The 16,375-nt window shown below is 54.1% G+C and overlaps 3 protein-coding genes and 1 pseudogene across 3 annotated transcripts; 3 read left to right on the top strand and 1 right to left on the bottom strand.

Annotated features, from left to right (window-relative positions):
• Positions 1-339: 339 nt before the first annotated feature.
• On the top strand, positions 340-1,924 carry SAPIO_CDS1434 (Uncharacterized protein; the record flags this gene model as incomplete). The annotated part of the gene is made up of 2 exons (XM_016784708.1): positions 340-1,668; positions 1,727-1,924. 2 exons carry the CDS (start codon positions 340-342, stop codon positions 1,922-1,924), a joined length of 1,527 nt encoding a protein of 508 aa, XP_016645824.1.
• A 1,333-nt stretch (positions 1,925-3,257) lies between these two features.
• SAPIO_CDS1433 (Uncharacterized protein) lies at positions 3,258-7,605 on the bottom strand (the record flags this gene model as incomplete). Its single annotated transcript, XM_016784707.1, has 2 exons — positions 3,258-3,359; positions 3,454-7,605. The coding sequence occupies 2 exons, from the start codon at positions 7,603-7,605 to the stop codon at positions 3,258-3,260; spliced, it is 4,254 nt and encodes a 1,417-aa protein (XP_016645823.1).
• A 2,375-nt stretch (positions 7,606-9,980) lies between these two features.
• Positions 9,981-14,624, top strand: SAPIO_CDS1432 (Succinate-semialdehyde dehydrogenase (NAD(+)); the record flags this gene model as incomplete). The annotated part of the gene is made up of 8 exons (XM_016784706.1): positions 9,981-10,225; positions 10,311-10,607; positions 10,680-10,907; positions 11,377-11,461; positions 12,180-12,202; positions 12,790-13,115; positions 13,180-13,549; positions 13,610-14,624. The coding sequence occupies 8 exons, from the start codon at positions 9,981-9,983 to the stop codon at positions 14,622-14,624; spliced, it is 2,589 nt and encodes an 862-aa protein (XP_016645822.1).
• A 485-nt stretch (positions 14,625-15,109) lies between these two features.
• Positions 15,110-16,321, top strand: SAPIO_CDS1431 (annotated as a pseudogene; the record flags this gene model as incomplete).
• Positions 16,322-16,375: the final 54 nt, after the last annotated feature.

Genomic DNA, 16,375 nt, shown 5'->3' with positions numbered 1-16,375 from the left:
CTAGTCACACCCCTCTCCATTGATTACACGCCCTATGCTTCAAGAACAAATAAGTACCGCGAGCTCTCTCATTTCTTCTTCCCTCCTCTCTTCTCCCTCTTCCTTCCCCGTGTACCACCACAACCTTTCCCATTTCGTACTCCTTCTGGACGTCCGCTGAAAGTCGTGACGGATAATACCCATCCCTTTCCTGTTGTAATAAACTTCTTTCCTTTTATTGTGATACCCCTGCTTTCGAGCATTTAACAACAATACCCTTTCTTTTCAGAGATACCCAATACCCCCCCCCCAAAAACATACCCCAGATACCCCTTCAAAACAAACCCATAATCATCAACAATGGCCGACGAACAGAAGCCCGTTGAGGTCCCCAAGGACGCTCCCGTTGCCGAGACCCCTGCTGAGACTAAGCCTGCCGAAGCTCCTGCTGCCGAGGACAAGCCCGCCGAAGACAAGCCTGCCGAGACCACCGAGGCTGCTGCCGCCACCGAGACTGCTGCTGAGGCCGCCCCCGCTGCCGAGGGCAAGAAGGAGGAGGTCGTTCCCATCGAGGAGGGCACTCTCGACCACAAGGGTGCTGGTGCGAACTTCCCCAAGAACCTCTACTACTCGAAGCAGCCTTTCTGGTTCGGCTCCGATGCCGTCGAAGCCAAGAGCCTTACCAGCTATCTGAAGCACGAGAAGGCTGCTCTCGTCGCCTGGCACAATGCCTCCTGGGCCCAGCACACCGGTAAGGGTCTTCTCTTCTTCGGCGACAAGAGCACTCCCACCGGAATCATCAACCTCGCCGAGGCTACCGAGCCCCAGACTGATGGCGCCACCAAGTTCCACTTCAACGCCAACGGACAGAAGCACTCTTTCAAGGCCGCCACCAAGGCTGAGGCTGAGAACTGGATCTCCCAGATCAAGGCCAAGATCAATGACGCCAAGGAGATCGCCGCCTCCATCAAGGAGACCGAGGCCTACAAGGCTGCTTATGAGATCTACAAGCCCACCGTGAAGAAGGATGAGAAGAAGGAGGAAGCTGCTGAGGAGGCTGCTGCCCCTGCCGAGGAGGCCAAGCCCGCTGAGGCTGCCGCCGCTGAGGAGACTCCCGCTGAGGGAGCCAAGGAGGAGCCTGCCGCCGAGGAGGCTAAGCCTGCCGAAGAGGCTCCCAAGGAGGAGGAGGAGCCCAAGCGTCGCTCTGCCAGCCGCAAGCGAACCTCCGTCCTTGACTTCTTCGGCAAGAAGGAGAAGAAGGAGGGCAAGAAGGAAGAGACTAAGCCTGCCGAGGCTGCTGAGGCCGCTCCCGCTGAGGCTCCTGCTGAGGCTACCGAGGCTCCTGCTGCCGAGGAGGCCGAGCCCGCCAAGGAGGCCCCCAAGGAGACCCCCAAGGAGAAGCATGGCAGCGTCAAGCGCAACAGCTTCTTCGGTCTCATCCCCAAGAAGGACAAGAAGCCCGCCGAGGAGGCCAAGGATGCCGCCAAGGACGGTGAAGCTTCCGCCACTGAGGCTGCTCCCGTTATCCCTCCCGTAGAGACCTCCACCCCTCTCGCTGCTGAGGAAGCCCCCGCCGCTGAGGCCACTACCGAGGAGGCTCCTGCTACCAACGGCGAGTCTAAGGCTGAGGCCAAGGCTGAGAAGCCCAAGTCCCCTAGCCCCTTCTCCAGGTTCCGAGCCACCATCAAGGTATGTTAAGAGCCTCATGTGATCTGTTTAATGAAACAGCGTGCTAACAATTTCACAGCGCATCAAGCCCACTTCCGGTGAGAAGGCTGAGGAGAAGGCTGCCGAGAAGACCGACGATAAGCCTGCTGAGGCTAAGGCCGAGGATAAGCCCGCCGAGGAGGCTGCCGCTCCCGTTAAGGCCGCTGAGGAGGAGACCGAGAACAAGCCTGAGGCTGCTGCCCCCGCCGCCGGTGCCACCGTCACTGCTGCCGCCTAGATGCCCGGTCGCTTCTAAGGCTACCGTCTGCTGGCAGGGAAGTTCAATGCGAGCAGGCGCAAGGGTTGGTGGCTGTGACTCAGCCCCATGGCCCTATGAGACAGACGTTTTGCTTTTGAACGGTCGGGAATCGGGTCTGCATTTCAAGATACCCCGTCGAAATTTGTTTTACGGTGACGCATGTGGATTGTCGGCGATACCTTGCAGAAGCTAAGGACTGACAGCGTGTTGCCTCTACACCTTGTCTTTTCTTCTCTTGTCTGTCGATGACATTCAGGTCTTTGAGTCGGGTTTTCCTTGTTTCTCTCTCCCCGTTTTAATACCAATACTCTCTAGTTTCCTTACATCTTTATACCACTGTCGCAATTGCTGCTTTTCTTTTCTTCAAATCCCGTTCATCCTGTTCGTAAACCTGCTTTGATACCCAGTATACCCGCCGCATAGTCAGAAATGCGAATAATAACTCGGAGGAGAAAGGATACGAGGAAGGGAAAACAGAAAACAAGATACAAAGACTAAAAAAAAATTGGTTGTGCGAAGTTTCTGCGAAGATGTCTCTTGCAAAACCCCTAAAAAAACAAATACACATATGGTCGCTGAGGAAAGGAGAAACTTTCTCGAGTGGGTTCAAGTGATCCCCACCGCTTTCTATTGATCTTCTCTTGTAGCTTTGATTTGCCTTTGTTTTTCGCCTGTGGTTGAGATGTTTTAGATACGGGGGGGGTTATAAGAGGGGATGAAGCGCAAGAGGCACCTTTTCATGCTTCTCTATTCCATCCTGAGCCTATAGGCCTAGCCTGTCCAGGCGCCTTAATACATTGTGTTTTCGGTAGTCACTGCTTTCTGATGTACAGCATTGAGTATGTATGGCGAAGCTTCCAGTACAGCATCCCCTATCGCAAGGGCTTATGTCAAGACACTGAGCTGGCCTATTTTTTCGAGGGGGATAGATAGATACTCTTTATTTAGACGCCATGCGATTCGTATTAGGATGCTAAGCTAAATCATAACCACGGTGACGCCCCAGCACCATAAAAACCGAAGTTCTCCCCTGCCCCTAATATCAGAGAGATGACTCCGTTAAATCCCCAAAAGAAACGCCATATCCGAGAAAACCCTTGATATAACGGCCGGCGCAGTAGAAGCAGTAGTACATTAATTCTTTGGCGGAGTGGAATGGGTAATAGAAAGAAGAGGACTTTTGAAGATGCGTATTGAGTGCTTTTAAGCCGGTCCACGATGACATGAGCCTGTAGTAGTGACCGAGCCTAGTAGAGAGGAATGGAACGGGATTTTTCTTGTCGATGAAGGAGGATTTTGCTGTTCTGGCCGTTTACTTGTGTGACGATGGGGGGAGAGTGCCGTATCTTTCTGCAAGCTCACGAATCTTGGGAATCAGCTCAAGGAGGCGGAAAGGCTTCGATATAACGTCGTCCTATTCCCATCATGAAAAGGTCAGCAAAACCGCCCGCACACACCGAAGAATAGAGAGAAAGGGGCAAAGAAGGAGTCAGCTCGTGTAAACTTACCACACCGGCAGACTTCGCACTCTCAATCTGCTGCGGCCTCGCATAAGCCGTAACAGCAATAATAGGAATATGCGCCGTAATCGTTCCATCCCTCTGCAGCTCCCTGATGCGCTTGGCGCACGTCATGCCGTCCATGACGGGCATCTCCAGGTCCATGAGTATGACGGAGATGTTGCCGCCGTCGGGGCCTTTCCCTTTCCAGAAGCGCGAGTTTCTGATCTTCTCGAGGGCCTCGCCGCCGTGGTTCGCCACGAAGGTGTCGCACCTGTAGCTGCGGAGCTGTCTCTGCAGGACCTTTTGGTTGACGATATTGTCCTCGACGATGAGGACGTCCATCTTGCGGAGGGAGTCCTCGGGAAGGCCGGGGAGATTATTATTGTTATTATTGCTAGTATTATCGTTCGAGAGTCCAGGGGAGCCAACGGATGAGGGGGCGGCTGCGACGGTGGCCTGCATATTCTCCCCGTGCTGTATTTCGTCGTGGGGTGGCGGATCTGTCTTGCGGCTCTTGATGTAGAAGGTGAAGGTGCTGCCCGTTCCCTTGGTAGAACTGACGCCGATCTGGCCACCCTGGAGCTCGGTGAGTATGCGGGAGATGAAGAGGCCGAGCCCAGACCCGCCGTATTGGACGTGCGTACGGGGCGAAGCTTGCGAGAAGCGTTGGAAGAGGACCTTGATTTCAGCCCCTGTGAGGCCCGGCCCCGTATCTTGGACGGAGAAGTGGAGATTGACCTCTTCGCCGCTACCCCACTCCTCATCCTTGGTGATGTCCGTATTCTCCCGCTGGCTAGGGAAGTACGTGACATCGGACTCGCCGTTCTCGCCAGCCTGCTTCGACGCGCTGACGCTCACGACGATGACCCTCTGCTCTCTGTTCTGCGTGAACTTGATAGCGTTGGTCATGAGGTTGATGACGACCTGCCGGAGCCTCGAAGGGTCTATGCGCACCCAATCGATGCCGTAGTCACGGTAGGGCTGCTCGACACGGAACTCCAACAGAATGTCGCGGCTAGCGAGCTCCGTCTCGAACATCTTGAGCACCCTCTCTACCACGGCTACCGGCTGCACGGATACCGGCGTGACCATGAGAAGCTGCGAGTCCAGCTTCGACAGCGTCAGGATGTCGTCGACGATGCGCTTCTGGTGGCTCGCGCAGAAGCTGATCGTGTTGGCCGCGTCGGCGCAGCAGTCCAGCAGCGACTTCAAGTCCCGGTACTCGCCCCTGCCCGCCCGGAACTCCCCGATGCTGTTGTACACCTCGTCAGCGCACTGCAAGATGGCGCTCAGCGGGTTTCGCATCTCGTGACTCGTTATGTCGATGAAGTTCTCTTGCTGGCGCTTGAGTTCTACGGCTTCCTCGCGCCGCTGCTTCTGCGAATATTCGGCCCATTTCTGCGTCGAGATGTCCGTTAGGCAGCCGAATATGGACTTGACGTGTCCGTTGGCGTCCTTTTCAGGGTAGGCGCTCATGAGCACCCACGTCTCCATGACCTGGTCCGCGTTTTGCCGAGTATGGCTAAAGCGGAACTCGTGGGTGATGGCAATCTTCTCTTCCGTGAGCTTCTTCCATACCTTTTGCACTTCCGGTCTATCCTCCTCCATGACGCTCTCCATCCAAGTATTTACGCTGTTGTCCCCGCGGGGATGGCGCGAGATTTCCCACCACATGTCGTTGCAATAATTAATGAAGCCCGTCGGGTCGGCAATGAACATCCCTACGGGAGCAAACTCGGCCATCCGGGTGAATCTGTATTCGCTCTCGACGGCTTCCTGCGTGCGCTGGATGAGCTGCTTGGATAGTTTCAGTTTATCCTGCGCCGCAATCATTGCCGCCGTCCTGCCGCGCCGTACCTCCTCCTCGAGCAGCGTGAGCGACGTTATCGAGATCTCCAACTGGCGACCAAGAAGATTGATGAACAGGCGGAAATCGTCATCGTACGGGCGTCTAGGATTCAGGCCCAGGACAACAAAAGCGGCTACAGCATCGGACTCCGATGGGCTAGCGCGCAATCGCAGGATAAGGGCCTTTTGACAAGGTACTTTGAAGCCGCGGGGTTCGATACCTTCAAGCAGCGACGAGGGTAGGGTCCCTTCTTTGACAGAGAGCATGAGGGGCGACTCTGCCGCCTCAAGAGCATCACGCAACTGTGGAGCGAGGCCTTCATCCGAGCTGTCCAAGTCAAGTTGCTGAACTGCTGCAGGATGATTCGCAGGGAATCCCAAAGAACCCTCGAGGACGAGCTGAGACGGCTTCCAGCCGTTCTCGTGTATGGCGAAGGATGAATCGCTGTCGGCGGCGTCTTTTGCCGAATAGATCAAGGCAAACGGAATATCATACGCGTTCGATCCCAAGCCTTTCAGAACTTGGGTCCAGAAGCTTCCGACTTCGGTCGTAGTCGCTATCCGTTCGCCTATTCGCCTCAGAGTGAGCATTCGCCGCTCACCTATCCTCCGCCGTGTGTTTTCAAAGGCTGGGTTATACACTCCGACGACTTCGCCCTCGTCGTCAAGTACTGGCACCATCGACCATGTGAAGTATACCTCCTCAATGAAGCCCTGGCGGTCAACGAAGATATGGTCGTCATACTTCATGACCGCTTGTCCCGACTCTCGTGCTTCGCGAAAGACGGGATCCAGCTGGTCCCAGGTGGATGTCCAAGCGTGGTCGCAGGGTCTTCCCATAAGGCGAGGGTGCTTCTGACCTGCAATCTCAATGTAGGCTTCGTTGTAGATGATGGCATTTTCTGGGCCCCAGTATATCGCCGCGGGGTGAGGGCTCGCCATGATCAAGTTGGCCATGACTCTAAGGTTGAGAGGCCAGGACTCGATTGGTCCCAAAGGTGTTGACGCCCAGTCGATCGATCGAGCGAATCGTATATGCTCGGAGACATCATCCGTCAATGGGATCCGGGTCCAGTCAAATGATACCTTGCTTGAGGGTAGTGAGGGGACTCCGGCAATAGGCGTACCCTTAGACAACGCAGGTTCTAGCATACTGATTTCAGACTCTGAGTGCGTAGCTGATCTTTCCATGGCTGCTGGTTCGTCAAGTCCGTCCACCAATTCGCCATTTGTAGAAAAGACTGCACTGGGGCCATTTGTCGACATGGTAGATAGTAGTGTACTGCTTCCACTGACGACCCGGAAACGATTCCGCAACGTCACATAGGACCAAATAACTCCCGCATACCCGTTGATGCGGTGGGCCTCAGAAGACGGCGAGTTATCGCCTACGCCGAGAACCCACTCTTTGAAATGAGATATCTCGATATTTGCGTCCTCGCCCTCATCATCCAAGGTGGCCAGGAGATTCCGTATCGTAGGATGTGCCCTAGATGACTCGTTTGCGTATGGAATTGAAACCTTGCCCTCAGGCTTGCAGGTAGATGTCGACAAATCGACGATGAAAGTTGGCCTACTATCCCTATCCAGCAATTCTATGATACCGATATCCTGAAGCACTCGGCTGGGGGGAGTCCTCAGGCCGCTATCATCCAATGGCAAAAAACCACCAAATCGCCCAGGAGATGGGGTCTTGACAGGCATTAGCCCCTTGGGCAGCCGAACCGCGGTAACGTCGTCGGCCATGTTGGACCGCCCGTCAGTCACAGTCTTGGCTCTGCCCACCAAAGATTGAGCGGCCGCATGCTCAGGATTCGAATCTCGCGTCAGCCTTGGATGCGTCTGGTCCCAGGGCCAAGGCGACGAGGGCGGTAGAGGAGGCGAAAGCGCATCAACATCAGCGGATAAGTCGAGGAGATCACGACGGCTCCGCTTAAGGGGCGAGGGGCGCATGGTAATATCTAAGGTATCGCCGACTAGCCGCTTCTTTTTCGATCCAGTTTTTGACCGCTCGTATGTCGCATCTAAGCCTGAGGCTGCTGACAGCTGCTCCAGCATCTTGGATTCCTCCCGGAGATCGCTGGGAAGGTCATTTGCGGAGACAATGGGATACCATTCATCGGGTAATACATGTTCCACGACGTCCTCTCCACTGCCGAGCTCTAAGCCAGAAAACTTGCCGCCCCTGCCAGTGCTTGGAGTAGGTTGTCTGGCGTCCGTCGTGGGTCTAGGCTGACCGCCATTGTCACATTCCATAGCATCCTCATCCTCTATACTGGAATCATTTGAAAGGTCGACATGTACATCCATGGTCCAGAGCAAGATGTTGTGCATGTATCGGGCGCATTTATGTAAAAAGGGAGCGCCTATAGACTTCCTTTCCCAAAGATGAGCGCGTGCCCCAGCGGAGGAGTTCCTCCTGAGTTGTGGACAGAGTTCGCGGGGCTAGAAACACGTAGGAGCCTCGAGCCTAGGACCACAGGACCGGCAGATGTCACTGTGGCGAGTAGCCTCGAATATAGGGGGTTGCGAGGGCGAGATACGAAGCGGACCTCTCCAACTTCGATTTGCGCAACCTTCGCAAGACCTCAGGGAGCCGAAAGTAGGTGAATGAGAGCAAAACACGGCGAGTCGCAATTGAATGGGCTTTGAGGTTGAAGATCGAATGGTCGGTCATGATGCAGGTCCATGGACCGAGTTCTAGACCCTCAGCGCATGTACGTACCGAGCACTGCACAGTACGTACTCCCGGAGCACAGGCCCCGCTGAATTCACTGATTGGCGGATCGATGGACTGCTCCACAGTTAGGGTCAAGTTCGATCGTGCTAACAATTCCTTTCGGGCGGCACCTGCCGGATGAATTTCTAAGCCAGCCGTCTGCCACTTGTCACCAGCCATGTTCTGGCAAACCTGGTCGACTCGCATTCTTCAATGGGCATTTTCAATTAATTCTGCATCGCCAGTGACATAAATTGTGGCGCATTTGCTCTCTCTCGGAAGTTCTGAGTCCACAGGATGTCCCCCTTAATGATCTCAGAGATTCTACTGCGTAAGTAAACGCATATCCTATACCTCAGTTGAGCTGGTACCGAAATCAAACCAAGAAGGGGTTCTTGGATATCAATTCCATTCTTGGTTGAAATCGAGATTCATTCTCACCTCCGACGTACTTCGTAAGAAGTTCCATCTTCACGCTCTCTCTGAAATCTAAACTCGTCAAGTTCAATTCCGAAGAAAGTCCGCAACTGGGGACATACAAACAAAGGATTTGGGGGCCAGAGAATGGGATTGACGCTTGACTTCGAAAACGACAATAAGCAGGAGAGGTTGGTCGTGTCGTAGAGAGGTAAAGAGTGGGGAACTGATCATCCGTCTTGGCTGTGACACCGGAAAAGCTCCTCGCAGACTCGCAGAGGACCACCCAACGGTCAGTGGTTCTTGTTTGAGGGTATGCTCAAAGTGGATGCATCAATCACTGTTTCTGTAGACGCCCTCGATCAGATCATTCCTTTCCGACATGGCACGAAGTGATGGGCAGTAACCGCCTGGATACGGCATGGATCAGCCGAAACTGGAGTTCGGAGACGCTGGGAGGATCACTCCGTAGTATCCATCCCATGGCACTGCTACTGCTGACCACCACGACAACATCCCGCTGTAGAAAGTACGAAGTACGAACTAGAAGCTTGATACAGCCTCGAGGTTAAATCAAGGAACGAATCCTATCAACTTTCTCGCACAAAGTACGAAGTACACTACTTATCCTCGTATGAGTGCGTGCAGCGTGGAGCTTTGCAGAATAAGTTCCAGCCAAGCAAGACGGAGAGCACAGAAGCAGCCCCCGGCCCCCAAACCTACCAAAATGCGAAAGCAACATTGAACGCCACCAACCACCACACCATCACAGAAAAGAACCCAGCCAATCCCACGGCCCGTCGCTCACTCCCCGAAGATGCAAGGGAAGACAGGGACTCGTCAAAGCAACGTCCAACCTCATTGGCCGTCCCACACCTTTTGATCTCGTTGATGGCCCGCATGGCGGCCAATCACCCGCGTCTCGAAGCTCCGGGCGCTTAGAGTCCCTGCCGTCTCTGGTCCTGATTGGGCCAACTCCCTGCCGCTTCTGCATTTCGCAGCACACACACATTCATCGTCACCTTCGTTTCCCTTGTTTCTCGCGCCCTCAGCTTACCTTACGAAAGTACTGGCGGTAGCATGTACTCTTCAATCCCTACTTCGTAGTCCGCATTTCCGGCTGCGTAAAAAAAACGGCATGGGCATAGAAGTGGGAGGGGCGGTATGTGAGGGGGTGGACCGGAGTGAAGAGATCCTATCCCCCCCATGTCCGCATCCTTCCATTTAATACAAACCAGCCCATGACCGCCGCATTTTGTGATTTTTCCTTGGATTCTATAACGGCTCTTCATTCTTTTGGCTGATCAGCAAATCAAAAATAATTCGACGCCTTCGATGTTGAGGGTGTCTTTACCCCAAGAGACTTAGTCCCCATGAGTCGTCGCCATTAAAACATCGGGAGAGAGCATCGTCTCGCGAGTAGAAGCCGTTTTCCAACAGCCCGACCGACGACACATCGAACTGAAATCCTTAGCGACCTGTCGCTCGCGACCCCAAGACCGACCAGCATCTCGAACTAAGGAAGTTCTGCGCCTCACACCACACAAAAATGGCCTATCACGTCTTTCACAGGAAATGGAGGGTTCGAAAGCCCATGTGGTGGGCGATGCTATTCGAGCTTATCGGCCTTGTTCCCATCCTCGTCCTCTTCGGTATCGAGCAGCCGGATCTCTATCGTACCAAGTTTTGGCAAATCGGTTTCGACAATAAGCTCAACTCGAACCCGAACATGGTCCTCTACGCCTATGCGAATCACAGGCCGCTTCCCACGATTCCCTTCGTGTGGTCTCAAACGTGAGTAAAACCCCGAGGGTCAATACGCTACCTCCTTTCCTGGGGATTTTTTCACGAGGGGATTCTAACCTGTGTGAATCAACAGTCTAACAGACTTCAATGTCGCCATATCCGTCATGGCTCTCTTCTTCCTCTTGACTAAGCTTGTCGCATGGATCATGAAAGTCTGGTATCCCCTCATCGCCCTCCTCATGAACATTGCCACCGTCGCTCTCTGGACGACCAGTGTCTACGGTCAGATTGGACCCGACTACGCCGATCCGAGATATCCTAGTCCAGTCGCTTGGTATATCCGGAAGGACTGCAGTATCGCCGAACCTTACAACGCCGTTCGTCTTTGCAAGATTGCAAAGGGAACGCTCTTCGTTACCGTGTACATGCTGTAAGTGGCCCTTGCAGTCTTCCCACTCCCGACTTCCGAGGATAGGGAGCTCCGACTAACATCTAATTCCAGCTGCATCTACCTCGTGAATCTTGGGCTCGCCATCTACTCTATGCTTCCGAACGAGTTGGATAGGGTCGAGGAAGCGGAGGATGACAACGATTCTATCGTCAAGAGCAGCAACGTCGAAATGAAGGGTATGAGGTCGCCTACGACACCTGGAGTGCCGTACACACCCGGAGTGCCGTATACGCCGCGAACCATGGCCTTCCGCACCCTAGATCGGAAAACCCCGACTAGGTATGCGTGAACGAACGGAAGGACATGGAGGGACACCTCATCTTTCCTTTGTTTGAATAACGTACATATTCGAAACGTATATTGCCATGGCTCGTCCTCTTGGGATTATGTAGCTATCATCCGTCTGACACAAGACGGAGCCTCTCCTATTTGTCTTGGGCTGGGAGGCATTGGTGTAATGGTGTAATGGAGTTTGGGGGTTCTTAAGATACTACTACGTTGGTTCTCGGGTCTGTAGGATACTGACAACCGAATTGATGACTCGATTTCACTCCTTCATTGCACCGGGGACGTCCCGCCTCGATAGCAGGGGCGCTTAAGGGGGATACCGAATGTCTTAGAACTTGGCCTAGTCTCCAGATTGTAAGCAGTGAAGCAGAGGTCGCCTGCTATCGTGGAAGGAGCAAACTTGGCAGTTCCTTCCTCCTCAGACCCGCCGCAACCAGCCATTCCACACTTTATATATCAGGATTCGGGAACAACTTCCAACCGAGCAGCTCAAGCAGTGGCAACACTCCGACCAGTGTCCAAGTGGTCATTGGAGCGCTCAGAAGGTTAGAGAATTGCAATTTTCGTAGCTCACGGCAAGCAACCGGAATTCGATCCTGGGAGCGAACCGCTAGCGAGCTTTTTGCTTTTTTGCCTCGCTCCCTTGACATTTTGTCTTTCTTTTAAATTTGCCTTAATTTACATGTCTATTCGTTTCGCTTTCTTATTTTAATTTTATTTTTATTTGTACGATCTTTTTAAAGTTACTCTTACTATTTTCTGGGATTGGGATGATGATGGGTCGTGGCTGAACTGCAAACCGAGTCCTCCGCCTCTATTCAGTGCTTCCAAGATCCCTTCATTGCTAACATATCAACAGATGTTCAAGCTCCAATCGAATATCTGGGTGCATAACTGTCGAGAGTTTGAAGATCGGGGTCAACAAACCTGCCATTAGCACCCAAGTATAGACTCAGAGCAAGGACAGCAGCTAGTTTGCCGACGCTTGGAAACGTTATTTGATAATGTGACTGTTTCAACATAGTGTGCAATATTCCGTTGAAAAATACTCAATATTGGAATCATGTTTGCCTCTTTGGCAATTATTCCGCTTTGACAATGACCTAGGATACTCCTCGGGTACATCCCGTCGCCATTACCGACCGTCCATCATGGTCGGCCGAGAGTAGGCGTTGACTAACTGCATGGGGATATAATCGTTCATCAAGTGAAGGATCCAACGCTAACAGCACCGAATCGGCCCCTCGACGAATCCTTCGACAGGTTGAGCGCTGGGGTCAGTTTGGGTAAGAGTCAAAGTGCACGTAATTGAGCTGTGGCTCTACTTGGTCCTGCGCAATGTCTTGATTCTTACCTGTGTACGAAGTACCCCGCTGCCACCTCCACCACCTCCACAATCATGACCCTGAAATGACCCTATCACGGCGCCAACCGATCGTCATAGGTTGAGCCGGCATCTTTCTGTTTCAACCGAGACCGAACGCCCGTAGCCGGAAGCCCCCAACAACACCCCCAAAGGCACCCCAGCAGCTCCGAAATCGTCGGTCACAGACTCCTCCAAAACTGGAGCAGCTGACATCGAGATATGCAATCGCCCCGAGCTAGTCCATTAACCTTCCCAATCCTCTTCGTGCATGCAACCTCCTGAGTCTAGAATTTCCCCGCCCTTATCGGCTACCAGAGCTATTCTGAGCTAGTCGTTGGAGGGGAATCCGAACTTGAAAGAGTCTTATAGGCCCATAGTTGCTGGAGTCAAACAGGAGTCAAACTTGCCATTTGATCAATTGGTGCCCATTCTCGCGTGGCCAGGCATCGCCTTAATAAAAACTGAGCAACTAACACTACATCATGGTTGCGTTACTACATAAAGTAGCCCTACCTCGTGCCCTCCTCGCTGCGCGCTCGTCGAGACGCACTTTGCCTCCTCAATTCACCCATTGCTTTACGGCTCCAATTTCCTACAGCTTCGTGAGACTCGCTTCCAATATGGTTCCCAAGGTGCGTGGTTTGAGCCGACTCCTCTCCCAATTCCCGCGGGCGCAAGCTCGTCTATCCTCGGCATTGCTAACCCGAGAGAGCTCGCGATCGAGCTTCCCCCCGCAATCCAGCTCAAGGACCCCTCTCTGCTCAAGCAGGATGTCGTGTACATCAATGGCGAGTGGGTCGGAGCAAAGTCTGGCAAGACTTTTGAAGTTAGAGGTTAGGAAGACATGACCGGAAATTCACTTTCGTAGCTTTGGTCATTCTAATGGATGCATCGCAGACCCCGCCACCAACGAGTTAATTGGAACTGCCCCTGAATGCGATGTCGAAGATACCGAGGCCGCCATCAAGGCCGCCGAGGCTGCGCTTCCCGAATTCAAAGCTAAGACGGGCCGCGAGATCGCCAAGCTCCTCCGAAAGTGGTACGACCTCATGGTTGAGAACGTTGAAGACCTCACGACCTTGATCACTTGGGAGAACGGTAAGCCCGTGGCCGATGCTAAGGGCGAGGTTATCTACGCGGCCAACTTCCTGGAGTGGTTTAGCGAGGAGGCGCCGCGAGCCTATGGCGAGACGATCCCTGCCACCGTGCCCGCCAACAGGGTGTTTACTATCAAGGAGCCCGTCGGTGTTTGCGGCTTGATTACGCCGTAAGTGTCCAACCCCCATCGTCGCCAAAGAGCTCCCAACTAATAGAACGGGGGGAAAAGATGGAACTTCCCTGCTGCTATGATTACACGCAAAATTGGCCCCGCGCTGGCCGCTGGTTGCACAGTTGTCTGCAAGAGCCCCGGCGAGACTCCCTACACTGCCCTCGCCCTCGCCGAGCTAGCTCACCGAGCGGGCATCCCCAAGGGTGTCGTGAACATTGTCACATCCCACCTCAACACTCCCAAGGTCGGTGAGCACATCGCTACGTCGCCAGTCATCAAGAAGCTCTCCTTCACCGGATCGACCAACGTCGGCAAGCTCCTCATGAAGCAAGCCTCAGGAACCCTAAAGAAGCTCTCGTTCGAGCTCGGCGGTAACGCTCCCTTCATTGTCTTCGACGACGCCGACATCGACGTCGCTGTGGCTGGTGCCGTCGTTTCCAAGTTCCGCTCCTCCGGCCAGACCTGCGTCTGCGCCAACCGTATCTACGTGCAGAGCGGCATCTACGACGAGTTCGCCGAGAAGTTCGCCGCGGAGGTCGGGAAGTTCAAGGTTGGCAACGGCTTCGGAGAAGGAGTCACCCACGGCCCGCTCATCCACGACCGCGCCGTTTCCAAAGTCCACGAGCATGTCAAGGACGCCGTAGCGAAGGGCGCCTCATTGGCCGTCGGCGGGAACCATCTCCCCCAGCTTGGCGAGAACTTCTTCGAGCCGACGGTGCTGACGGGCATGACGCCCGACATGCAACTTGCGTCTGAGGAGACGTTTGGCCCTGTCGCTGGTCTCTTCCCTTTCAAGTCCGAGGCTGAGGTTGTGAAGCTGGCGAACAATACTAATGTTGGTCTTGCGGCTTACCTCTTCTCGAGAGACCCGGCGAGAATTTATCGGGTTGCCGAACACCTCGAGGTCGGCATGATTGGTGTCAATACCGGTCTGATCTCCGACACGGTGTCTCCGTTCGGTGGTGTTAAGGAATCCGGATTCGGTCGGGAAGGATCACTTTACGGCATTGAGGAGTTCCAAGTCATCAAGACTATTACCCTCGGTGGGATGGGAAAGCCTTTGCAGACTTAGATTTACAGGAAGTAGGGAAGTAGTCAATGGTGTGGTAAACTGAACTGAGGAATAAGGGAATTATGGTAATTAGGTCTGGGCACTATCAAATTTGTGAGTGGTAGGGAGAAAGGGCACGATAAGACGTTATTAGGACACAAATCTCGTTTATTAAAAAGGACTCGCGATCTGGGAAGGATGATCCGAGATAAGCTCAAATAGAATCTCTTCTTTGCTACCACATGCCGATTTTATGCTCGAAGGATGAAGAAGTTCTGGACATCAATACAAATGATTTTGATATTTTGATGGGGCTTCAAGTTCGATGTACTCCGTACAAGCGCAATTGGCCAATCGGGGCCGCATATTCAACATTACATAAGCAGACCCCAGAGCCAAAATTTCATCCCGAGCTCCCAGCGACATAGCATGACCATCCAAATCTCTCCAGCAATTCAAGGAACACCTCAACCGTTCCTCCAGATTTCCCCTGCCAGAAAACAGCCATGCGTCGGAATCTACTTCGTCCGGCCTGCGGCCTGGGGAGGTCAGACTTTCTCCGAGCCAAGGAATCCACGCGATCCTTCACGACGACACAATTCTTCTCGTCCGGCGAGAAGAGCGACAGCAAGCCCGACAAGCCCGCCAACACGCGACCGAACCTCCAGCAGCGATCGGAGCGAGCGTCCAAAGAAGTCAATGCCATTCTCAATGCGTCGTCGGCCGGCAAGGCTGCTCCCGGAGGCGGCAGGGGCGGCCGTCCCGCGGCGGGTGGGGGATCGGGTCCCAACCCTGCGAGAAAGATAATCAACTTGCGGAGCCTGCCGCGCGGTCGGGGAGGAGCCAACGGAATGATTTCGCTCAATCTTATGAGGTTGAATAATAATAACCAAGCCGGGAAGCTGGACGGCGGCGCGCCTGCTGGACCAAGGCCGGGCTTTACTCCTAGGGGAGGAGCCGGTGGCTTCAGAGGCCGGGGTCGTGGCGGTGGTTTCCGAGGGAACCGGGAAAGACAGGAGGGAGGGGGTGGCCGCGGCGGACGACCTCGGAAGACTGATAGCGGCGAGCGACAAACCGAGGAGGACTACGCAAGCCGGAGACGGGGCAAGGCCAAGGAAGAGGCCGAGTCGCTAGAGGAGCGACAGGCAAGAATCGGCCGCGAGGTCGGCTTCCCCTCGCAGTACAACCCCTCGACGACGCTCGAGTCCCTCGTGCCGTTCCTGCCCGAGGTAGCCACGGAATCGAACCCGCTGGGGCGCCTCGCGACGGCCATGACGAACATGCGCGTGCTCACCGGAAATTACCTCGATCCCAACCCCGTCATCAACGCCGAGGACATGTACCGCGACTACAAGCTCAACGGCTCCATGTTCTTCACGGACCTCGCCGTGAAGAAGGCCATCGAGGAGAAGGTGGAGAGGTGCGAGGGCGAGATCCCTGGACCTGACGCCGTTATCAAGGAGACTATTGTCAAGAAGACGATCCTTGGAGAGTACGAACCCATTAACCCGGCACCCATTACCGATTCTGTTGCGATTGCGAAGAATTTCCATCTCAAGGAGGGGACGTACCAGACGAGGCAGACCAAGGCGTTCGAGGCGAAGCTAGTCGAGCTAGTGTCGAAGGCTAAGACGAGGGCTAAGAAGAAGGATGTGAAGGCTAAGCCGCAGGAGGCGAAGGGCAAGGCGTCGAAGACCCCTAAGCCGAAGGCTGCGTAAGGAGGTGTGGGGTGTCGTGAAGCTTGTATACTAGTAGGGGGTGGAGGAGATGGA

Source organism: Scedosporium apiospermum (assembly GCF_000732125.1).
Source record: "Scedosporium apiospermum strain IHEM 14462 chromosome Unknown SEQ_SAPIO_0055, whole genome shotgun sequence".
In the NCBI taxonomy this organism is placed as follows: Eukaryota; Fungi; Ascomycota; class Sordariomycetes; order Microascales; family Microascaceae; genus Scedosporium; species Scedosporium apiospermum.
Note: the sequence above shows the minus strand (reverse complement) of the source record. Positions and strands in the feature narration are given on the sequence as shown.